Source organism: Scomber scombrus, chromosome 9 (genome assembly GCF_963691925.1).
Source record: "Scomber scombrus chromosome 9, fScoSco1.1, whole genome shotgun sequence".
Taxonomy (NCBI): domain Eukaryota; kingdom Metazoa; phylum Chordata; class Actinopteri; order Scombriformes; family Scombridae; genus Scomber; species Scomber scombrus.
In genome coordinates, this window is record NC_084978.1 from 12,055,759 (window position 1) to 12,082,545 (window position 26,787).

Sequence of the window (26,787 nt, forward strand, 5' to 3'; positions counted from 1 at the left end):
AAAGTGCTGTGCTGGTCCCTTCAGCACGAGTTCGAAGCTAATAGTATAGAGTAGCTGTCCACTGGGACCTGCATAGAGGATCGCATTGCAGGGTCACTGCAATACAGTAGAATGAAACAGTCTCTCATTTGTTCAGACAGGCTTGAGTGGCTTACTTGTGGACAAAGAGTAAATATATTTTAAAACCTTTAACTTCATACAATAAAAAGGTTTTACCAAAACGAAATATACTGAAATCAACTTTTCGTACAAAATATAATTGCACAACCTTTATTCAAGCATCTGCTTAACAGTTCAGACTTGCTTAAGGGCAGATTGTTGTTTTGTTTTGTTAGTCCTAACTGCCTTTGTGCATGAGCATTCAGTATCTAGGTTAATTGACTGAACGAGTACTCTTGGTGCAGCAGCCACAGCTGTGACCTCTGATATAAGTGTGTGAGTGTGTGTGTGTATGTGTTTGTGTGTCTGCATATCTATGTCTGATTGTGTGTATATGTAGGGAAACATCCTGCTGTGGTCATGTAGCCATCACTGCCTCCTCTCTGCTCCACAGGGAACAGCTCAAATCTCAAAGGACAAACCAGAAGAGACAAACCATAAACCCTACACACTCTCTATAGCGGGACAGTCTACTTCAGTGAAGGGAAGTCATTAAACAGATGATCACCGACCTACTTTATCTATAAAGTGGTGTCAGATTTTTAGAGAATTTAATTTTGCTTCATGAACTCACACTGTTTCTATAGGTAGTATTTGTCCATAGAGGACCATGATGTGAAAGCTATGATGGAAAAGTTCTTTAAAAGGTTGTTGATTAGCTTTTATACTTGCCAACTGATTTTTTTAATCAGTGCCTTGCTGATGTGTGCATATCTTAACTGCCTGCAGTAATTGAGTTTTTCTAGGCCAGATGAGGGTCTGATGTAATGTAACTTTTACAGAAAACACTGTATGACAAACACATTTGTACAATTACACATCACATATAGTTTGTGTAGTTGGTAATACTAATATAACAAGTAATAAAGATAAATATAAGATCCAAAAGGAGAAACACCAAGACATAAATAATAATATGTGAAGTCTGTTTGTCTCACCAGATCCTCAATGATCTCCTTGACAGCTGCCACCACCAGGATGAAGAGCAGCGGCACCAGTGTGGTCCAGCGACCAGTGGGAGACACATCTGGGATTTGCTGGAAAAAAATAAAAACAAAAAATTACGACAAGATGGAATAAAGGAAAATTAAGTAAATCTTGGCATTTTGTCAGAAAATAAGAACATCGCAGAAACTTTGAGAGGGTTTCAACCCATCCTGCTGAATACATTTGCTATCATCTATTAAAAGGATGACAGTGGGCGACAGAAACCCTAACTATGGACCCTATCTGTGACCTTAGTGGATCACAGGCTTATCAGCTTGTTAGGGAGTTTGAAATGGTTTTTGTTTATGTTTTACACACACACAAACACACAAAATGATGGATTTATTGTTGTCATCAGTGGTGTCTAAGGGCTCTCCTTGAGTGTCCTGGTTTGAATGGGTCGAAGGTTGGATCAATGGCACTATTTCAAATTTTGGAAACAGCATTTGACAGATAACAGATAAATGACAAAAACATATGCAAACTCCAAACTTAAAGGGAGCCTCGATTTACCTTTGAGTGTTTAATTATTTTCCTATTTTAGGTCTTCCAAAATTAACGAGCAAATGTCAGCATAATTAAAGCTAAACTATTAGCCACAGGAGACAGTCATCTTTATAAAGGAATGAATTTTTTTGCCTTAATTGATAGTGGACAGTGTGAAGTCAGACAGGAAACGAGGGGAGAGAGGGATCACTATGATATGGTTGGAATTGAACCAGAGACACTGCGGTTTGGCTACCAAAGGGCTCCAAGGAAACTTAAAGGAAATGGATCTCTCCTCTTTCTCATCTGCATAGATGTTTTATTCAAGGTTGCAACATCAACAGGGCAGGTAATGAAGATTCACTGGCTGCTTTTCAAAGCAGCAACTTCAAGGTCACTGGATAGAGCCCCTTCCCTTCCTCAAAGCTATCATTAACGTGGGCGAGTCTGTCAGCGCGGATATAGGTAAAGACGGACTCTGAATCCTGTGAAACCGCCCTTCTCTCCATTATGTAATATTTTCTGCTAAGCTTTGAAGACCTGAGACAGGGATTTGGGTTCCTTTGAATCATGTAGTAATGATTGGTGGTTGAGGCTTTAAGTGTTCTTAAAAATGGATTAATGTTGACCTGTGCAGGCAAACCACTGCAACCCTTCTTGGGTCTAGAAAGTCTTTGTTCTGCTAGTATTTAAATCACAACAGTGACAGTACTGCTGGGATCTGTGGCTGTTGTTGGGCAGTAATCAAAACATGAGCAGAGCCAATAATCAGCTGGACACTGAAACTCTGCCCAGGAGAACTTATTCCTGCAACAAATTTAATTGAAACGATTTTTTTTTACATCACCCTAGTTAATCTACTTGTGGCTCCAGAGCTGTTGAACCTCTTCTCTGAGTTGTCCAGGTCTCTTTTAACTTAAGCAGAAGGAAATGCAGTTTCTGCATTGCATTATAGTGACACAGGTACAGTGAAGGACCGAAATATGACCATCCACTGCACCTAATACATTTTCAAGGCATGTGATATAAAGTATAGTGTGTTGAGCCTGCAGACTAATCTAGTTTCCTTTTAACACGGGCACATATAGTGTTGAATGTATTATTCATTATGAGGATATATAAAGTACAGTGTCTGAGTGTGTCTGTGTGTGTGTGCTATGCAATTACAGACATGACCTTTGGAAATAGTGTCTCGGTCATGGCAAACAGTAAAAAAAAAAAAAAAAGACCACAACTCGCATACTAATGGCAACAAATACAAAATTGAAGCTGGGAAGAATCGTGATTTAACATTAAAAGGGAAGCTTTGGGTGTTATCTTTGTATTGGAATCTGTTGGGTCATATCTCTGCCTCCTGACATTGTACAGACATAGAGGCAGCAGCAACATCACATCTTACCTGCAGGAGTGCAATGAAGAGAAAGAAAGCATTGGCCGCCCTCCTGAACTGTGAGTAGAGGAACCGAGGAAGGAAGGTGAGGACATTATATTTGGCCGTGCTGAAGACCGGATCAAGCAGCAAACAAGATGATGGGTGGAGGAGGACGAGAGAGAGAAGGAGACAAAATAGAGAGAAACAAACAAAATGGTTAATTCTTGAGATCTGAGGAGTCGTTTCTATGACATCAACAGACCAAAATGGATATAAATTAATCTGTATATTACCTGGTTCACATTTTCTCAAGTCTTAATACATTACTCACATGCTATATGTACAACGGGTTAAGTTATCAGTCACTATAAATGTTCCTCCTGTCCATATTGACCTTTTTCCTACTTAATCTCTTTGGGTTTTGGACCAAAGAAACTCGTTTGAAGACATAATCTATGGCAAACTATGACAGACTAATTAATAATGAAAATAATCAATAGCCGTAGCTGCTTGCCACTCAAACACATCTGGAATAAACACTTCTTTGCTCCTGACTTCATCCATTGTACGCAGTTCTTTGTGTTGCAGACACAGGTGTGTCTGTGCTTGTGTGAGACTGATGAACAGCAGCTACCAGCAGACTTAATGATCATAAAGAATAATTAGGAGGAGGACGGGAGCTGGCAGACGGGTGGGTGGGTGGGGGCGGTAAAGAGCTTCTGGCATGACATGAGGTATGCTGCCCGTGCTGCAGTGGGATTGGGGAGTTGGTGGGGGGTAGAGCCACAACATCCCCACAGTCAGACCTCCAGTGGTCTGATTTACAACAGAGTTAAAGGGCCAGTCAGAACAGCCTCTTTGGGAGAAGATATATGCGGTGACGTATGCCAAGCCGCTGGCAGTGCCTTGCTTACTCACGCACACACTAACCCCATCACACATACACAAGCAAAATATCAGAGGATGTTGCCTCCAACTCATCCAAAGGGGGCTAAGCATATGGAGTTAACATTAGTGATACCGCTGGTTTACTCCTGTAGGACAGAATCATATCTGACTAACATGTTTTCTCCATTTTTCACTTGTGGCTCACCCACAAGCGTGATGTACAGTTACAGAAAACCGGTCCGACGTTGAATTCATTCAAAGAGTTTTCTATTCACTGTCATCCTGGCTGCCTGGTACGACGGAGCTGTCTGTGATGAGCGAGAGGGACAGAGTGAAAGCAAGTGAGTAAGAGTAAGGCATTGTTCTGACAGCAGTGCAATGTAATACCAGCCTCACAGAGGAGCCTGACGAAGAGCCTTGTCAGAACAAGGGTCAAGAAAAGACCAAAGCTATTGAGCTTTGTCTCATTCAGCAAAGTCTAGTTGGTTTTTAGCCTACTCTTGACATTTCAGCCTTCCCTGAAAAACATCATCTCTGGGTCACCTGTAACCTACTACAACAAAAAAACATTGCAATATGAATCAGTGCTGACAGAGCTGAATAATAAGGCAGCTAAAACAGGCCATTAAAATCTTGAATTGTGAACACTACTGAAATTGGAAAAACCCTGAATGTATAGCACAGAAACAATCAAATCTGAATGCTTGTGGTTTGAATTTCCCTCATTGAAATTTCATGAGGATAACTTCATGTTGAGCTATTATTAAAAAAGTACGGGAAGAAAATGGAGTTTCCACTTATGTGAACAGCTCTTTCTTGGATAGTGTGTCATTAAAGTACAGTGTAATAAAAAGAAGCTTGGAGTTTGCCATCATGAACTGAAAAGCCAATGAACAAATTGAGTGATGTGCAAATACAAGGAAGTGAAACAAGGGTGCATTGTGTTTGTCCCTTTGTGTGCCAGTGAGAGACAGAAAGAATAAAACATGTACTCCTCTCAGGCCTTTATTCTCACTCGCAGTGTTTCTCTAATTTCTAAAAAGAAACTTTAGAAAAACCAGGTGCATGATTCCCTCAGCATCTGATTAACATAAATGACTGTATGTTTAGTACAGTAGCCTAGTACATATTGTGCCATTCATCATCCAAATCCCTTAACAATACCATGAGTGTATTCATATTTAGTACAGATGAACCCGCCGGGTGTTAGAACAACCAAGCCTGGTAGTGCTAATACATAATTACTGCCATAGTTTATCCCTTGAGATACAGAGGAATAGTAGGTGGGAAATCTGGTGGCAGATTTAAGTTAAAAGCTGTGGCTTTATCATTTCTTTCTTTCAGTAAATTCCTGATCTCATCCTCTTGTTGCTTACCAAATCTATTTTTTTCACTCCTCTCTACTCTCTGATCTCATGGGGCAGTACTATAAAGCATGCCGTGTCATAATCTCTAGTTACTCCTGTACACTGTGTAACTTCCTCCTCTTACTCAGGGCAAGATAAAGAGCTCATTTAACACTGCTCTTAATGGGTGATTATGGATCTTACATTTTATTTCCTGGCAATGCCCTGAGGATCAAGACGATATGAGAGGAGCACTTCCTCCACCCACTTAGAACTATCCAGATTATAGCCATGCACACTCAATCAGAAGATCTTTTTACACTATCCATCAACCTTTCCACATCAGTGGAAATGTTCGACATCACAGTATACATTCATTTCAATTCAATTCAACCTGGAGGAGAAACAACAGGTAATGAGCATATTCTCCTCTATGGTTTACAAAACTATGATTGGTAATGACAGTAGATTATGTTGTCTAAATGACATGGTCACGACCCTCCCATAGGCCACAGTAGACTCTGACTGGGTTGCCAGGGGCGACGAATAGAGACAAATGTTAACCAGCTGTTGCCAGATGCGGACTATCACAGCAGATAAACTTCTGTGAAAAAACCCCGCCCGACTTCATATTTGTGTTGCTTTAAACAAAAATTCTGTAAATGTTGTTTCTCTGCTGCAACACTTTTTTTTTTTTTAAATGGCTTGAAACCATAGAAATGTTTGGGACACAACTTCAAAAAAAGCTTAAAATAAGTAAATAAATAAAATTCCCTTGAATAATATATGAGGTTTCTATTTATTTTTAGAGGATTTTGACTATACTAATTACATTTACACAAACATTTCAGCATATGTCAACTGTCAACTATCATTCTTACTTCTTTTAAATTGCAAATGTTTATCAAACTGAAAGTTAAGGTCCATAAAAATAGAAAAGATAAAGCGAACATGTAAATAATGACTTACTGAACCCTTTATAAATGGTTTACTACTTCGTTAGTCATTCTCAGACAGCTGAAAGCCAGCAGGTGTTTCCAGCTGTTACTGTATATTCAACCACAAAAGAGATAATCAAATCAGTTGAGGCTGGCGTCTGGCCACTACAGAAGCCTTTCAGGAGTCAGAATGCTTTTTATCATTTCTTTGAGGGTTTAACGCATCAAAACATACAGAAATCCTGTATGGTAACTGCACTGGAGTGACGGTGGTTAGATAATCAATTTGACAAGGTTGAATTAATAGGTTCCTCCTTTTCCAAACAAACATTCAATGGAAACAGAAATGCACACTGAAATAGCATGAAGCTGAATGACTGGTTGGACTGGTAACCTCTACAGATTAAATTACGTCCTGTTTGGTATTTTCTTTTTAGATGTGCATCTCTCTGTACTTGTAAAATTGCATAAAAGCAGTATTTCAACTCACCAGCTAACTGTGTTGTTAAATGTTAGCATGTGGTGTATGTTATTTATGATATGGTGTTACAATGAGAAGCTATAATTTGCTCACGAAGACTTTAAAAGTCACCCAGTAAGCTGAGGAGGATGTAAAAATACCACATGGTGAAATGTGCAGTTGATGTGGTCAGGTGATTAAAACAGGTTTTAAGAGACGATGCTCAGTATATTCTCTGCAGTGAATGTGTGTCATTGTGTTTTTTGTGTCCATGTCTGTCTGTGTTTATGTGTGTCTCAATAGTTGACGGAATGGTTTGTACAGCTACAGCTGAATAAACAAGCCACAATAATCTTTGTACATAATAGCAAAACCATTGTGCCTGTCTGTTGTGAGGCTGCAGCAGGGTAAAAGTGTTTGCATCTGTGTGATGTGTGACACGTATCAGGCACACACATGGACATGCACTTATATTGTTTAAGTGTTGGGAGTGAGCAGTGACATATGCTGCAGGTAGTGATGCTGCAGGCAGAGGATGGGAATAAGTGAAAGCAAGAACCTGTGAGGGCTTTCTGTCTGCTGCCAAGATTGGATTCACCATTTATCACAAACCTTGCTCCTGTTAGTGTCTCCACAGGTCACTCTGAGACAGCAACCAATCCTCTTGAACAAATCAGATCTTTAGAGCAGACCAAAGCCAGTGAGGCAAATGTTTGGGCACATATGGAATACAAAAACTACAAAAAACCAAACAGAAGTCCTCACCAAAGGTCAAGTCATTGGCAAGTTGTGTACTTCTGTGTTCAGATAACGCAGTAACACTTCAAACCTCTGAAATTATTTGACAAGACACAAGACAGTAGGGAGCCTGAACAAAAATGCAGCTTGCTAAGGCATTAACACGCAAGCTGCCATCCAAAAAACTGCATTAAACTGCGCTGCAAGCATTCAAACTTTTAACTCTACTTTAAATACACTTCAATACTGTGAATGTATACATCAAAACTGGTACATTATGCACAATATCAATATAAGGTTGACTGTTGTTCAAATCAAAGGTCAGTGAATCTGAATGGGATAAACCTGGGGTCTTTCTGTTCATACCCAGTCCAGATTATTAGATTATTTGGTGCCCAGATCAGTTTGTAATCTTTGGAAAGAAAGTAAATTATGCTTGATTATTTTACCTTTTTACATCTTATTTTGACCTCTTTGCATCAGCATCACTTGAATGGAACTAATGTGATATTTTCCTTTATTTTATCTTTCAGCAGGGGCAGGTCAACCACTGAATTAACGAACGCCTCCAGTAAGGTCACAGCAAATTTAGTATGTTTTTATTTTAAAAATAGAAAGAGGTGGTCTTTTACAGCAATGGGCAGATTACCTAGTCTTCTCTGAGGAAATATAATTGAACCATCAACTGTCTGGTACTTCAAAGAGGTTAATAAGAAAGTATTAAATGCAAATGCTCATTGACCTCTGTCTGTTAATCCTTAATGACAAAAATTATATGACAAACAAACCTGATTTCTGCTTGGTCTATAAACTGACTTTAACATTACAAAACACATTCATTAATAATCACCATCCATGTTGAGTAATTCCAGTAAATGCCTTGGAAAAAAGAAGCTATAGTACTCCTTTTCAGTTTAAAGCTGTATGTCTGTGTAAGCACATGCATATCTCAAGCTGCTCATGCAGCAGGAATGCTAACAGTAATACTCTTTGACAGTGGACGCCCAGATCCAACAGTCCTGACCTTTAATGCTAAAAGCAGTGCAATTCTCCAAGAGGAACAACAGGATAAAAAAAGAGCCAGCTGGGAATATCGAGGCTAAAGCGCCACTGGTAATACAAATCTTGCAGGTACTTCTCAAATATCGTTATGGCTGAGGGCACTGTCAAGGCAGAAGTGTGGAAAAGCCCTCTGTACTGCAAAACAGTAGTGGCTCCTCACATCAAAACCACTGTACTGCACACTGTTTCAACTCTGGGTCATCCATTCAAAATCATCTTAGGTTGAATACACATCATTAGATTTTTTTTGAGGCAACAAAGACTAAAATATAACGAAGATCAGTCTGTTCTGTAAGTGTATAAGGTATCTTGATTTGTGTATCTTTAGGACAGAACAACATATGCTCAAAAGGCCTTTCAAAAAGATTATGTAATTTCAAGTTGGTTTTTTTTTGCTATTGGGAAATTCACCCCAGGATGGCATTTGAGTATCAGCTGGACAGTCAAGGCATGCCTTATTTCTACTGTTTTGCTTGTGACTTGTGCTTGTGCTTGTGAGGTTAATGTAGGGTTACAGGCAGAGTAGCAAGTTATGCTGCAGGTCACCATGAAAAGCACTGATGGCCTCTGGGCTGCCATTACCCAGGTCAAAAATAGCAGGAATCTACCCACCAGCCAAATCCTTGAGAGAATACAACTTTAAGTGTACATTTTTAAAGCAAAATAGATCAAATTTAATTTCAAGTGACATGGGGAAAGAATCTTTGCCTTACATAATTACACTAGGAATGTTGGATAATAAAGTGATAGAGATCAACCTCGCGTGACTGGTACAGTGCGTAGCATCAGTTTCGTGACTCAAAAACATGAGTTGTGTGTTCTTCTTCTTTGTAACTTTCATAGAGGATGTATTATATACTTGTGCTGTTGTAAAAACTGTTGCTTCGTCAGCACAGTGAGGAAAGACACACTGCTTTTGTCCATGCAGACTTAAAATATGAAGGTATGTGGACATAGTATAGCAGTCCACTGTGCTCAAAAAGGTTTTCGTCATTCTATTAAAGGCACCATTGAGGCTGCATTGAGTACAAATTACATTTTGTTTGTTCTGGCACACAAATAGGGAAACAAAAAGTACATGTTCCAGCTTATTGCATAAGGAAGAGGCATAGAGGAAGATGAGCAGCTACGCATTTGACTTTGAAAGGCGTACTCAAGGGAAAAAAAGCGGACCACCACAAGCCTACAACCGTTTCTTAGGTCTCACATTATTACTGCTTGGGTGGTATTCCAGGGCTGATCTAGTGAAGCTATTAAATGTGAGCCATGGAAACTTTACTACTTGGCCTGCAAATCAAATGCAGAACATGTGGACAAGTGACAGTCAAGTGTCACCCAAATGCTTGAAAAGACTGATATAATAATAATGTTCCACAACCTCATCAGACTGCTTATATTTGTTCTGGGAAACCATTTCCGTCTCAAAACATCACAACAGTAATTGATGTCCTCATGTTTCTCTGATGTACTGTGTAATTTCTGATCAGCTGTAGGTTACGAGCTATGTGTTGAGGTTCACAAGGTTCACATTCATTAGCTTCAATTGAAATACCAGCCAAGCAGTGGTAACATTAGACCAAAAAAAGGGTTATAGTTGCTTTATGTGGGGCTCTTGCCAGCACTAGTTTCCGCTAACATTTCACTGTTCACTGAGCTGCCAAACATGTTGCAACATCCGAAACAATACGATACGTCAAGGTCTTGCAACTAGCTTACAATAAATGACACCTTATATTGTACTTGCACATTAACTCTCAACCAACCATGAACACAAACGTCTCCTTACCTGACTCGATTGCTGCAAAACTTGGTGAACTGCTGCTGGTTGAGGTGTATCATTCGGGCATCTTCTTGGTCAGCTAAGGATGTCTTTTCTGATGTGTCCTCTGTCTTTTCATACCCTGCAAAATGGAAGAAAAGACAGTCTATAAGGAACAAAATCTTCCCTTAGTACAAACAAAAGTAAGATGGAGGCGCGCAGTTATCCTTTACACTCAGAGTGAAAGCTATAGAGAGTATAGTTGTCCTTGGTGCTTTAGAGCCCATAGTTATCATATCTATACATTAATATTTCTTTAAAAACTAGACTTGCCTCAGTTGGGTAGCATTCATTTGATGTCAGTACAATGCTTAACTTATCTTATCCTGCAGTGAGTATGAATGTGGGTTTGTAAAAGTCACTGACAATGCATCTCTTATTGCTCCTTACCCAATAAAATGCCAACTTTGCATCTGAGGTTGTCAACCTAGTATCAACATAATTCAAATGGTTCAAAAAGGTTTGTTTCCAGGTCATCATTTATTGATAATACAGTAGAAATCACCGCTTTATGTTAACATTGTGACTGTGCATTATAAAGTAACATACATTTATGATCTATCGAGGAAAGTAACAGAAAACCCTGGTTAAAGCTGTACAACTTGAACAAAATAATTTAATATTGACACGCCTAAAGCAGTAAATGTTCATCAACTGTGATTACGTTCACATTTCAAAAGCTCACATTTCAGTAATCGCTTCTGAGAAATCTCAATGACCATTTTCTGCTGGAAATGTGTTGTTATTAGAGCAGAGGATTTCCCGTAAACGCTGACATCCTGCTGGCATCAGTAGATGGAATTTATCTGTGTGAATCAGCAGCGACCGTGCAGTGTCAGATAACTACAATAAAGAGGTACTGGTACATGTAAGACCTTAATCAAACTGTGTTTCTGGATAACTGTTGGCATTTTTTCTCATAGGTGAAGCAGAGATCTCATTCATTCCTCACTTAGTCATCCCACTTAATGACCTCTGCATTGAAAAATGTTTAATTAGCAGAAGACAGCACTCAGTACTGAAAAAACTGTCCTTGATTAACGTAACTCTTTCCCTCCATCTGTGGCTGAGTGAAGCTCTGCTCTGCTCCCACTGAGTTCAACAAAAGTAGGATAGAGCTACAGTATTTCGGCTAAAGTCAACAAATCAAATGAGGGCTGGACGTGGGTCGCAGAGATGTTGCAACACTTTTCCTCAGTTTTTTTTTGGAAACAGCACACAAAAGTATTTATTTATTGATCGGCAATAGGCGTATCTGCCTCTCACATTGCCTGTTCAGGGAAAGGCAGAAACATCACAGACCCTGTGCAGCTCTCTCCTTGCTACTCCAGCTAACTTTCACGCTTTCCAATCTGGTGACAGGTGCTGCATAATGGTAAAAAATGAGAGATGTTGAAGGAATATCTCCAGTTTCTAGTATGAAACTGCTTACTGTTGTGCTGGATGGAGAGCAGTGTTACACCAAAGAACCTCTCTAATGGACAGAAAGAGTTAATGATTGAGACTTACTTCTCTTTAACTTCTTTGGACAGGCTGAACACCAAATTAAATTTGAAGCTGGAATCTCTGGCATGCCTGCAGAGACACATTTGACATCTTCTTTGTAAAATGAAAATTGATATAAATCCTGAAGTTCACATTTCACTTTCCTCATGTTTTAATTGATATGACTAGATTAGTGCTCTCAGCACTGCCCAGAGAGCACTACTGTAAACCTCTCAAGTCAACAGTACTCCCACACTCTCAAGTTGCATGCATGTGAGTGCTGGACGGCCCTCCTTAGCATGCTATGCAGAAGTGGCGGTGTTGTAGTAGTGGTGGGTTATGAGGTAAGGACGGGAGTAGCATAGCTTCTACAACTACAGATAAAATCCAAGAGTTTAAAAATGGAAACAAGGGCCATTCTGGGGCTTGGAGGGAGGAGGACACAAGTAAGGGAAGCTGGCTACTTGAAACATCAACAACAACAAAACGCAGTGTCATGAGGTACAGTAACGAGAGCCCCTACCGGATATGCCCCAGTTGCAACATGAACCCCCCTCTCCCTGCCTGCAGTATTTCTTTCTTGACATGTCAAGTCAAGGGGAAACAAAGTAGAAGGCTGACACAGTCTTCAAAGTCACACTTTCTACTTTCTCCTCGTTTTCCACCTCATACTCTCACCTTACAGTTTGCACTTTCTCACTCATGTTACACAAGGTCTCAATCTTAAATTACAGCTCTTGTTTAATGATCCACTTAGCTTTGCATAGAGGATTACTGAAGGCTGATTGCCGTACATTCCTACGTCCCACCGTCATCTCCTCATAGTTTCTCCCCTTAGCATGTGCTCTCGGGCTAAAAATAACTGCCCCCCTGTGGTCATTTTGACACTGGGGGAAACATGGATTTGGCTATCCCAGTCCCGTTATGCAAGAGCCACCCAGATCAGCATCGATAGTTTATTGGATTAGCAGGGTGCCAAAAGGGGGTGTGTGTGTGTGTGTGTGTGTGTGTGTGTGTGTGTGTGTGTGTGTGTGTGTGTGTGTGTGTGTGTGTGTGTGTGTGTGTGTGTGTGTATCCAGGCAGCAACGGCTTAGAGAGTGGTGCCTGCTGCTTAAGAAAGGAAACGTCCTACCCATAATACCTGTGATCATCACATGATGTATAAAAGTCGTGTTGACCATCATAGGCTAGATGTGTGTGTTTACAGTATGATAGAGTCAACCACTCAAGTTATACTGTTCAGTATTTTGTGGCTGGCTAGATAATGCCAGTTTATTGCTTGAATTTGCAGTACAGCAAACGTAAATACAACAAGTGAGCTCTAAGAGAGGCTCATTGGCTCAGAATTTCCTGTAATCAATTTTAAAAAACACTTTTCAGAACCATAAAAACACGATATTACAGGTTGTTAGTCTTCCACACATAATAGGAAACAGAACAATTTCATTCTACAACAGTGATATATCATAATGGAATGGAATTTTTTTTTCCCTGGAAGAAGTATGAAAGATATCGTCAGGGACAGGTGTGGATTTATAGAAACATGACCATACTTATTGCACTGATTGCATTTGTCACCATTTTGTTACACCGTGTTCCTTGGGAGTTGATCTGCTGATTCTGCATCACCTCCTTCCTTGAAGGGCGGTAACTTACCATCTTGGTATGTGGCTAGGCTTACTAACTTTCATCAAAAATTAAAATAGAACTTCCAGCCAAGAGCTCACCTGGTAACACTGAGACGACAGGTGGTTGGAAATGAGTAACAGCATTAAGTCAAGGTGAGGGCAAGGACATTGACTCAGAGGCATGCTATCTCACTGAGTCTGGACTGGATGAGCACAGGGCTACATGACTGTGGATACAACTGTAAACACAATTTGGTGTTTCTTGTCTTTATGAAATTAGTCAAGGAACATAATCATTTCACTGCAATTTTTACATCAATTTTAAATCAACCATTTCAAATCTTCATTAAGAAATGGTTTTCTTCAGCACCCTTAGGATGCTTCCTGTTATCTCACCACCATACGGGGTTAAAATAATCATATGAAACAAACATAATCTCAGTTTTGAGTGAGAATGTTGTGATAATTATCTTTTCACAGCATTACATTTAGTTCATTTGGTAGACGTTTTGCTGAAGTTCTAATGTATGGTGCACAAGAGGTACTCACGCCTCTGAACACTTCAATCAGATGTCAAAAACAATAGACTTTATGTCAAAGAGAGATCTCAGCTTGCAACAAAGGACAAACCCAATGAATAAAGGTAGTGAGGAGACTTAATCTTTGTGAAGCTACAGTAACCAAAGAATTAGTGTCTACGATGTGAGATGAAAACAGGGAGCAGGTATAGCTTGTGACTGCAGCATACGGCCTGTGTGAAATAGCAGGCCAGAGGAGCTGGCTGAGCAGCTGTGATTGATGTTGTGTGTCTGTGTTCTGAATGAGCCCTCGCAGCAGGAGCCTGTGTGCTGGGTAGGCCAGGTGCTGCAATGCACCAGTTGCAGCTACTGCTTAACTTAGTCCTCTAGCTCTCTCCTTTTAGCAGCTTCGACACAAAGAGCCCCGTGATTTCTGCATTGCACAAGTCAAGGACTGAGTTGCAGAATTTGATCATAAAAACTGAATCAACTGTAAAACGTTGAATATATCAGGAAATTTGCCAAAATGTGGATGCAATTTATTCTATTAAAAATTAGGGTATTCCCTACCATTAAGCCCAGTTCAGTCCAAAGATTCAAAATGAGACGAGTTGAAACTTGCAAATAACTGCAATGTGCCAGCCTGTTTACACCAATGCAAAAACACGAGACTGAGCATCATCTCCATGGCAACAACTCTGTACTTCTGTTGTAACTGACGGCTTTCAGGTGTTTTTTTTTTTTTGTAGTTGTATATAATTTGTAACGTCTTAAAATATGAATTACGATAGTGATAGTGAGTTACTTGCTATAGTTGCATTTCTAGTGTTGAAATGACGAAAACATGAAGAAAAAAGAACAATAGTGTTGAGGCTCCCTTTTCCTCCATCCAAAACTCTGCTGAGCTGATTGGTTGGTGAAACAGGTGATATGCCTTACGTTATAAAACTAGGCACTCAACACTCGACAAGTTGAGTCACAGGTGACGCCACCAGCCAGTCGAGTTCCCTGGCAATGTTCAAAGATAGTTCACAGCACCTAATCCAAATGGACAGAGTTTCTACCATGTCTTGGTGTCATTTACAGGCACTGCATCTGTCCTCTGATGTCTTTGTTTGACCAAGGCAGAGCTCAGTTCCTCCACACACACACACACACACACACACACACACACACACACACACACACACACACACACACACACACACACACACACACACACACACACACACACACACACACACACACACACACACACACACACACACACAGTGGACAGGTGGTCAGCAGAAAGGTTGCGTTGAACATGGTGAACCTGAAGTGAAAATGAAAGATAAAGTTTATTCGAGCCGACGACATAGATCAAAAAGCATAAACATGTGGGAAAGCGATATTTTATGTATGTCTACAACTGATGATTATTTTCACTGTGGATTCATTTACAGATTATGTTCTCAATTAATCAGATAATTAGAAAAAAAAAGGTCTCAGTGGCCATGGCGGTGTCTTCAATTTGCTTGTTTTGTCTGACCAACAGCCTTAAACCAAAAAATATTAAATTTACAATCACATATGATGAAGAACACATCATATTCGAGTGGCTGGGAAAAGAGAATTTGTAGCATTTTTGCATTTAATATCACTGAAACAATTAAATGATTACCAAATATTTTCTTTTTAACCACTAATTAGTTAATCAGCTAATCATTGCAGCTCTACTGTTATCTAAACCATGTTAGTCAGGTTAGCCCAGCTCATATAGCAAGCACCATCAATGCAACACTGGACAATAAGAAATGAATCAGGTGGAAACTTTGTGAACAAGCCAAGATCCTTCAAACAGACTGATTTATTTGAGAAACTGTTCAAATGAATGCCACAAAACCAAACCACACTCAATCATAGAGAACATAAACACTTCAGCTTTGCTATAATGTTCCTTCTAGTTTTGTACAGACATATTGCCCCGTTTGTGTCTTTTAGATTTAGATTTGTGTCTTTCATATTATGTACTGATCATATGAAAATGAAAAGTAGTGCCACAGTGTTTGTTTTATACCTTAGATTAGTGTGTGTTGTGCGTCTTTAAGACCTACCTGATCTCCAGGTTTTTGCTACAGCTACTATTCTCGCACAACTGATCCAATTAAAGGCTGCATATTTAACACTTAAATTGGATTACATGAGCAAAAGTAGGGCTGGAGCAAAAAAAAGTGATCAGCTGGGCTTGAGGACAGAGAAACGCAGGTCTGGTACTGTGGCCGCTAATTCCCACAATTACGTTCGAATATGTTAAATAAAAAGCAGCCATCTCTTATTTTGTGGTACAACTCATGAGCTGTTACAGTTAAGTTAAGGTCAAAAACATTCAAGTGCAACCCTAAGTGACACTGACATCACCATATTTAAAGAAGGTACACAAGGCCAACACAGACAGGCCACAGTACAAAAGGATGAGAGTTTAGAGGAGGATCCATCATTAAAATAGCCACATGAAATCTCCCTCCCCCAAAATCCACCTTGTTTTCTTACCTTCTAACGCACTCTATGGATAATATACTCAGCCATTTGCACAGATGTCTCAGTGGGAACTGTTTTTAATATCCCCTGGTGGTCACTGTGCATTTTCTCTGCACTAATTTCATTAACTGCAGGCGTGTCACGGCTCAACTACCCTGACATTAATAAAAGAGAGCAAGAATGGGAAACTGGGCGGACGCTAACTCTGAACATTTCACAATTCTTAATCTGTGTTATATTAGGTTTCACGTCGACACCTTTCATCTATTCATGGAGCCACCATATCAGCCTTACTAGCTGGCTGTATTAAAAAAAAAACAACGTGAGAGGCATGGAAAGAGAAGAGAGAAAAGAGAAGCAAGGAGCCAAATAAAGCGCAGTGAGAGTAGCAGGAGCACGCAGCTCTAGAGGGAAAGCCTCTGGAGGAAGGATCAATGCCACCAAGTGTCGTAATGAGTTTGGATGCAGGCCAGATGTCAGGATTATTGCTTGTGTCAGCCAACAGACAGACGGGTGGAACAATAGTCACAAGGGGGCACACATTTGGGGAAAAAACTGGGCCCAGCATGGCATGGAGTTGTCCAAGGCATGCCGGTCTTCCCCCAATCTGTCTTTTTATCCCTTGCTGAGTCTTCGAGGTTACAGAGAGAGAATTCCCTCCATGATACCTCTGGAGGTATTTTTTAAGATACTAAACATGTCAATCAGACTTGAAGACTTGTCATTTTTCTAACATGAGTGCTATTTTTTGTATGTTTACAAACCTTGTCTCTTAATAACTGCAGAAAATCATGTTTACATTAGAGTTCACCTTAATAAAAAAAAGGCAAAAACTAGGGAATTTCTTAGTATTTGAACATTGCACCTCAATGCTTGTATGGTATAATAATGTCAGTAGATAAAACAGGTTTAAAAAAACCCATCCTCTGCAGATTTATGATATCCCGGGTGGTAACGTATGAGCTCAGGTCAGGCAGAAACGGAGGGGGTGGAAAATCATTGCTGCCATGACTGTCAACACAAGCAAGATTAAAGGCTTCTAATGGCAACATGGACAGCAACAGTAATGATCTGATTCTCGACCATACTGCTTCGCACAGCATTTTATACACTCGGGGTTAAACGTTAAAAAAACACGAACAAATAACTGACCTTACAGAGCTGACCACTACTAAAATACACCCGCAGAATATGGCAGGCATACTGACGCTCAATCGTTGCAGTAACAGCTCTAATCCTTCTTTTTAAAATAAGAGGATCAACTGGAAATTGTTATTTTAGTCCAGATATTTTTTAGTAACGCCTCTGACCTCAAAGAAAGCTTTTATATCAAATCATAAAAAGACATCATATGACAAGCTGCATTTGTACAACTTCTTATAACTTACACCTGCAGTGGTTGTGGGTATGCACGGTTGATTCAGTTGACTCCATCAGCCTTAGGATGTAAGACTTCTTTCAGGGAAAGCCCGTTAGTTGATCCCCAGAGATATAACATCCATCTCGAGGTGAATCTAAATGTAAAAAAGGCTTTTTGTTCTTCCAGAAATAGCCACAAACAGAGTCCAATCTAGCTGCTCAGTGTGAGACAAGCACTAATGAGCCTGAGAGAGTTGTAGGCTGGCTTATAAAGTTTAGATGAGGCACGTGATCTGGCTAGAGCTAGGCTCCCACACGATTCATTCAATAATACCGGGGGTGGGATGGAGGGGGAAGCTGCTGACATTGATTTAACACGAATAAATGAATGGCAGCCAAACCGCAGTCGGAGTCTCTGTGAAGAAAAACTGCATCGAATTTTTCACCAGAAACAGAAAATGCAGAGAAATGACAAGAGAATTGGCTCCTGTAGAAAATGTGAAGCCAGAAGGCGAAAAAAGGTGAGGTGCAATCAGGAGTTCAGCACTGTCGGCCATAACCTGAGGCCATATACTGTGGTTATTAGGGTCAAAATAGTTCCAAATCCCTGAGCTTTGAGATCTCTAAATCTCACAGCCCACTGAGCCTAATGTGCCATTTATATCTGCTCATCACCACCAAAGAAAGATCTGTACATGATTCATTTATGCCAGATAAATATTTCAGTAGACAGAGCAGCCACAGCCTAGTCATGGGAATTAAAGTCCCACAGATGAAAGCCCCCCCCCCCGCTCCTCCTATCGTCACCATTTGTGAATGAGGGGAAGAGCTGGAGGGGGATATAGATATTGCCTCAATCTAAGCAACAGTAACATCCATAAGTCGCTTATCAGATCACAATGCTGTAACCAGCACTCACAACAACAACAGGGCAGCTGCAAAATGAATCCCCCTCCCTGTTCCGCTCCATCTGGCTCCTCATAGGCTCAGGCGGGCTACAGTGGGATGGACAGTCTAGGGACAACATGGGCAGCTGTGGTTAGCTGTGACATCACAGGGCTGGCCCGGCTTAGCTTAGCAAGAGGTCTGCGGGGACAGAAACCTTTCCACTGCGTGACTTTATGAATGGTGAGAGTGAAGGTCACATGGTGTCCAATTCATCGTTTTTTTAAAAAGGACTAAAAACAGAATATAGACCCTTTCAACGCAAGTCAGAAAAAGTCAATATTGTCCCTGACTTCATACAACTGCTTCTTTTCTTTATCAAAAAGATACAAAATCTTAATGTTTGTTTTCACCAAGTCACCCCACTGGTTTCATTGTTAAAGCCAAAATGACACACAAGGTATCAGAGCGTAAACAGAGATAACGGCTCAGAGGAGTTGAAACGCTTTGTCAATTCATTGATTGACAGAAAATGATTCAAAAACAAAGTCGCAATCAATGAATCACTAAGGTCATTCATCAAATGCCAAACAGTCACTAAGAATTTACTTTTTTTCTCTGTCTTTATATAACTGCATTGAATAGTTTTTGGTTTTGCATTGTTTTAGGTATAAGGACTTTTTGCAATAGAAAGTATTTGCAGGGTACAAATGTAACCACTGCCAGCAAGACAGTAAAACCATCCCAACCACCATTAAACACCGTCAGCTGTCGTCTGCTGCCCGGAGTCTCCTCTAGTTTTGCAGCCACAGGATCAAAAGACCACTGTAGGATTCAAGATGTAACAAGTCTGGGGGTTGTGTCACAGTTGTGTCACAGATGGATCGGCAGTGACAGCTCGGATGTTGTCTCCTGTCTGACAGGTTTACAGAGACTCTCCTTCAGAGAGAAATTACGTCTTTGTTTGTTCAGACTGATTAAAATGACATGTTTATGCTAACTGTCAGAGCATCTTATTGAGAAGGGAGCAGTTAGGCATACAAAGCATTTGACTCACATGTTAGTGACCAGGGGTTTGCGCATCCCACTTCCTACAAGAGCAGGTTTCTACGACACAGCTATCGGAATGGGTCGGTATTTTCTTAAAGATGTGGATGGAGACAGGCTGATCCAATCCTATACGAGCCTGCCATTGACTGTGATCGAGTGCAATCTATTCTGCAGTCAAACATATCCAAACTGGATCAACTTTATTCATTTTAATGCAGGTCTACGTATTAGCCTGAGTATTGGAATACTTACTAATGAAGATCAATATAAAAACTCAAAGTTCAAGACTCAGATCTGAATTGGTTGCAAAAAAAAACGTTCCATCATGTGTTGTCCAGAAATAGCCGTTATATCCAAATGGCTGAGCAATGACAATTAGTCCACCCCAGTGTTTCGGTGATGCTTGTTGACCTGACGTGACATGTTAATTATGTGTTATCTCTCAACAGGCAAAACTGGCACCTCAATCAACACCTGAGCTCAACACAAACATGCACATACTCTGTAGCTCTGTGGAGGAAAAATACACACAGATGTCATCTTTGCCTATTGTTGATTCAGGCCTCAGTCTTCAATAACATGAATGTGCTCAGACTATTAATAGAAAATATCAATTCAGCTGCTACTTTTATTGCAGGAACACTTGCATTGATGGGAGTGATAGAAATAGTTTGTTAGCATTAGCATCTAAAATATTTAACAATTATTGTCTGAATAGGTGATCAGTCAGATATTATGAGTAGCCCAGAACAGAATAGTAACCTACAACTTTGTCTCTGTTATGACAGTTATCTGATTAGGTCTATATTAGATCACTAATGTCTATCAGAAGTGCGTGGTTTTTGCTATAGATGTAAATATAAAGGGATTAACCATTATAGGGATGCATCAGGGTCACATTACAACACGATAATACCATAAAGAAACACAGAAGTTCTTACTATTTACAGTAAGTCCTGAATATGTGTGCTTTTAGAGTTAACCATCTATCTATTGAAGCAGCACTGTGGCCTCGTTGGACAAGAAGTTAAGATGGGAACAGGGCCTTAAAATGCTCGAGAACTTGGGGGTCAAGGGCAGCGAGAGTTTCATCTTCCTGGCCATTGATGGTGTTGCTTTCCTGCTGAGTGCCTGCCGACACCTCTACATCTGACCTTGTCATCCCGCTGTGACACCATCGTATTGACCGTCTCCTGGCACGTGCAGGCTTGGTGCATTTTCCTGCTGTTCATGCATGTGTGCAGCACACAGACCAACACAAGCAGGTCCGAAAGAAGACTACAGCTCACCAGCAGAGAGAATTGTGAGTGAGGATGCCGTTCAGGCTTCTTTCCCCAGTGTTTTTACAATTTATTTGAGGTTTAGAAACAGGAGGTCAGTGCTGAGTTATGTTATTCTACACTATGACTGACTAGACTGGATTATACTACAAGCTGATGGCTAAGTTGAGGCAATATAGAAGATTTATCTCACTGTGAGCTACGCAGCTTTCCAGTACCTAATAAATAAGGTTCAGTCTGAGCAGCATTACTGAAGAACTCCAGCTGACCTGCAGATCAGAGGATCTAATCAATTTATGTAAGAATATGTAGCTCAGGGACTCATGATGTTGTATGTCATTCAAGACATATGAGTTTACGGCTATAAAATTAATCTCCAGTTTAGTTTAACCATCTTTTTTTAATCAACATTTTTCTGTATACTACTTTAAAATTAGCCAAGTTCAAGACCTCTTAATCGCTGCCTACTTCTCAGATTTTTTTCCCCCAGAAATTTAAAAAGATCTGGCGTTGTGTGCACCCCAATTGGACGACAACTAATCCAATCAGAGCTTTAAAAGGCAGGATTAGGAATGGATACGTCATCTTACTGTGCCGGAGCCAGAAAAATAGAAACATCTATGAAGAACGATGTTCACAAAATTACCACAATAACAGCAAAAAAGTGTGGGTGAGATGAACACAGCTGCTCAGATTTTTAAAAGCTGACTTGCACCTCTTAAAGTGTTGACTGAAACTACTACTAGCTACTGTTTGGTTAGGGCAAAGCATAAAAAAATAAAAATAAAATGGCATCCTATACAGACACTAAATAATAAATTTCATTGACAAAATATTCAAAAAGGAACATTTCTTGTAGATGGGCAGTCCCAGAGATACTGCAAAGTTCTGACTCTTTAGACCAGTGGTCAACCATGTCTCAGGTTGATACAAAGATGTGCATGAGCAAATAGAAGAAGCGTTTCTTCCTCTGAATCAGACAGAACATATATACTGTGTGGACACGTGCACATTTCCCTCCTCCACAAAATGATCTGCCATATTCACTTTGCCTCGCAGACAGGAGAGAATCACTGAGGTATGGGAAATTGAGTATCTGAAGAAACTCATATAAGACTGGCTGCATATTAGCGATGGGGGCAGGATATGAAGTGAAAAAAACAGAGGAGAGGAGATGTCCCATGCCTGCACATAGACAGAGTGGAGAGGCCCGAAGGGACTTGATGTGACACACCAGTGGCCCCAGACAGGGGATTTAGTGGTGTGTTGGGCTTTTGTGCCACATTATTATCAGCCAGTGATCCGCCAGGCACATGGGTAGCTCTCAATCCCTTCAGAAGGAAGCACTCTATCCCCCTGCAGTCTCCCTCCAAATGCTGTTACCACTATTCAGACAGACTAGGGCTTAGCTGGTGTTATTGAAATGCTGGGGGGGGGGGGGGGGCATCCTGCTTCACTTACACATGAAAAAAAAAAAGATCTTAAGAATGAAGGAAAGGTAGAGATATAAAAGGTTCAAGAAGAAGCTACTTTGGGTCAAAACTGGAATGGAGGCAATCAGATGCTGAAGAGCACTTTCTATCATCTGAATCAGATGACACAAAAAGACAAGCATTTGGTCTTTTGATAGATTCATCCTCACAGGACAGGCTTACCTCCCTATCTACACCTTTAGTGTCAATTGTGAGAGGGGATTTGGTCCGTCTGCAGATAAGCATGCGAGCTAAGACGACAAACAGGATGCTTGTTGCCATTAGTCTGGCCTTAACTTGCGTGGCTTCTGCCGATCAGCTTTCCCATTTAGACAGGGGGGGCAGGTAATACGCAGCTTCCCGTCTATCACGGAAATTTGTATCGGAAAGATCAGCATCTACAGGTGCCTGTCTGTCCCTGCAGGATCACACGTAAACATGCTGATAGCTACTGACGTCACCTGCACCCCCAAGTGTCCTAGATAAGATTATTTTGGCAACGCATGCAGGCACAGGCTGGCAGTGATGTCGGATGTTTCCACAGTAAAGCAGAGAAGAGTGACAAGGAGCGGAGTGGCACGTGGTGGGCAAGAGGGGAGTGTGCAGCACGGAGAGCTGACGGACAGGCCGCTGATGGATTAGGTGGTAAGCCTGGCAGAGGGCTGCCCTTTCTAGATGGAAGCCTGCCTGATGCACTGTGGTGATTAAAAAATAAAACTGAAGGGTGGGGAGTGTGCTTAGGATCTCATAAAACCAGCCAAAAGAAATGATCTGGAATAGATGTGAGACGGAGCAAAACAGTTGACCATAAATCAAGCCTTGAGGTTGGAAGAACGGTAGGAGGTAAGAGGTGGTCGAAACCAACATTCAGAGAGATGCTTTCAAAAAACAAACATTACACCGTTTTTACTAAAGCATGTGGATGAGAGTGTACATCTGGTGCTTTGGAGCTGAGTTTAAAAAAATAGAATATAATAAAAAATACCAAAATCATTTGCTCTTTGTAACCTAAAAAGCTGGTGTGTGGTGGTTGGGGGTTGGGGTGGACAGCAATAGCTACTGCATAATTCATATGTCTTCGCTCTTGTGACTGCAGCAGCTGCATCAGTCAACAGTTTTCTATGGAATCTATAGTTGTGTTTAATTATTTACATTTCTACCAGTAAAATGTATGATTTCTCAGCGCTATTATTTCTGTTGTGGTACACAGGATGAAAAAAATGCTTCTTAAGTACCAATTCTTAGGTGGCATTTGAAAACCCAAGTCACAAAACATATTCTGAGTGCGACAATAACGAGATAATATAAAATCTTCAGAAACTGGAACAACACAGACTTTTGTTTTACTTGAATTCATTTGTATCATAGACATCTGGTCAACACCCTAGTTGCCCAATTGTCTACAATAATACTATATATGCTACTAATTTTTCCTTTTCTGCATTCAAGGCAAAGACAATATATTACTGACTATGTATGTATATATATATATATATATATATATATATATATATATATATATATATAAATGTTTCATAAAGCCATAAACCACAACTTAATTTGTTAATTAAAAGGTAAATCTGCATTTTGAATGGCTGACAAAGATGGAGATGATGGGATCAAGACCACCTGTTGGGAATATGGATAGTCTGCAATTTACCTTTTTTGGGAAAGTGGGCACAGTACTGTATCTGGTTAATATTGGAAACAATGCCAATACAAGAAGGCTTAAGTGGTGTTAGGGTTCATATTTCAATTAGAGACTAGACTATGACTTCACCAAATCAGCTTACAATTGATTATCTATTGATTAGATCTAAGTCTTGATAGTAGGGAAGCTCACTATTAATAAAATTACAGATGTGTTATTACCAATCAATCATGTATCCCTGGTAATTTAGGACGATATCAATATCCACTGTCGCCTCAAGTAACTAATAAGTTACTTCAATTGTGTTCAATTGAAGTAACTCTCTCAATTGTGTGCATTAATAAAAACATATTTTGACATTATCCATTCAAAGCTGTTACTGTGACAGAAAAGTGAATTATGGCTTAAATAACATATTGATATGCATTTGTAAATAAATAAGTGAGTGCAATCAGTGGAGTGCTATATCAGGTACAATTAGGATATTTGTTTAATTTTTTTAGGGCTGCAACTAACAATTATTTTAATCATCAATTAAGCTGTTTATTATTTTCTCAATTAAATCAATTAATTGTTTGGTCAACAAAATATTGAAAAGTGTCAATCACTGTTTCCATAAAGCCCAATGTCTTGTATTGATCAATAGTCCAAAACCCAAATATATTCAGTTTCAGTCACTAAAGAAACCAGAAGAAAATATTCCAGTTTTAAAAAGCCAGAAAGAGTTTTGACTCAAAATGATTCATTATCAAAATATTTGGTGGTTAGTTGTTGCAGCTCTAAAATGCTGACAGTTATTGTCTGGCGGCCAGTATATCATGCTGCACCACTTAAAGGTATCACAGTTTGGTTTTAGTTGTGTGCTCCTCTGCAACAGCTTACAGAAGGTCCTTCATGTTCACAAACACTGAATTTTTAAATTCAGTCGCTTGTCTTTTTAAAAATGTATTTTCCTCCACAGTCCTACCTACTTGGAAGAAGAATTCAGCTCTGGAGTATATTCTTGTATGAATGAACACATACTTAACAATTACACTGCTTCATACAATGGAGTCACTGTGTTACTAGTGACTACTGAAAAACAAATACTAGCCATGCGTGTCTAATGTGCTCTTATCACCTACATTTTAAGCTATGGTACAACACATCTATAATTTTATAAAATACAAATGATAAGTCAATTTAATTTACTGTAAGAGGCAAGGCAGCCAAAAAGAATATACTCAACGGCAGTAGGTCAGATTGAGATATTAGCCTGAGTCTCAGACTACAGTTATTAATCAAACGTAAGCCGTCCAATCAAACCACAAGAGCAAAGGGGAACAGAAACTCTAGCAGGCACCATAAATAATAGTAATATGACATGTTATTGATCACTGCAGATAAATTATTGCTCCTATCAAGAGAGGTCAGAGGTCACGGTCAGCCACAAAACAGTGATAGGAGGAATTTAATTACTTCATAAAGAAACCCTTCAGGAGTGTACACCTGCAGGCATTAATAAGTCTGTGTGAGTCCAGCTATAGGTGCTCTCCTGGATAATCAAAGCTACAGAGCAGCCTTTAGAGAATGATAGTAAAAAGTATTCAAATCATTTTAACACTGTGTATGTATCCGCATCCTCTTCCCCTGGCAAACACAGCTGAGATGCAGTGGAAAGTTACTGGTGCAGTGAAAGAGTCAGGGTCCCACATGAGGCATAATGGTTGCATTGTTAGACTCATGCTGCTGTAGATGTATTATTGTGCTGTCAGACCTGTGGCTACTGTCAATAACCACCAACTTTTAAATATTTCTGGTCACTCCTTCTGCTTTTTTGAGATAGATGTGAGCATCCTGCTAGGTGGGCAGGACAATGGCTGGCTGAGGGGGTGTCCCAGTCTGCAAAGGGTGCTAGCCAAATCAGGTGCAGTCCCACAATTGCTTCACTCCAGGAAGCATCCCTCTGACAGATAAAGGTTTTGTTTAAGGAACCTGCATGTTTTATCTGCAGGCATAAACATGACAGCAGCCTTCTTCACTTTGTGTTTATATAATAAGTTATATTAAAATGAAACAAACGAATTACAGTTTCCAGGAAACTCCCTTGGACATTTCACAAGGCCCCCTCGGGGGATTCCTTGACCTCAGTTTGGCCACCGTTAATCACAGCTTTTGCTAGCAAGTTGCTGTAACTTCCAGTTAGGAGAGCTACCGGCCGGCCTTCCTGTAGTAACAAGCAGCGACAATAGCTGTTTAATGGCTTTTTTAAAATCCTCTCAAAACATTCACTTTATTAAAAAATGTATGTACATACCCTCCGACCGGGTTCGAAGATCAGACATGGTTCTCTGGACGGGCGGCATCTCTCCACGCTGCGCCGGGCGACGGCACCTGTCAGGCGGCCGCGGCTTGTTAGTTCTGCTCGGTGTGGCTGCTTCTTCTCAACCGGCAAAGATAACGTTTTTTTTTTTAAAGCGTCTAAACATTCAACAGAAAAACCTCTCTCATGCGGACTGTAGCGCTGCGTGTTTTGCTGCTGCTAATGAGATATATTTGTCAGATTTAAAATAAAATAAAAACAGCGTTCATTTCCCGGCGCTGACAATAACATGTCCAGGAGCCCACGGCTTCACGGATCCCCCCCCCCAGCATCCTGGTTCACACGGCGGATTTGTGAAGCCGACAGACGCCTCTCGGTGAAG

The 26,787-nt window shown here is 40.3% G+C and overlaps 1 protein-coding gene across 1 annotated transcript in view; it reads right to left on the reverse strand.

Annotated features, from left to right (window-relative positions):
• The window catches only part of atp8a1 (ATPase phospholipid transporting 8A1), a 102,124-nt gene extending 75,337 nt beyond the window's left edge, over positions 1 to 26,787 (reverse strand). Inside the window, 4 exon segments of the mRNA XM_062425037.1 lie at positions 1,098 to 1,196; positions 3,032 to 3,131; positions 10,223 to 10,337; positions 26,400 to 26,787. Coding sequence (XP_062281021.1) covers positions 1,098 to 1,196; positions 3,032 to 3,131; positions 10,223 to 10,337; positions 26,400 to 26,448 — 363 coding nt within the window. The 5' untranslated portion in view covers positions 26,449 to 26,787.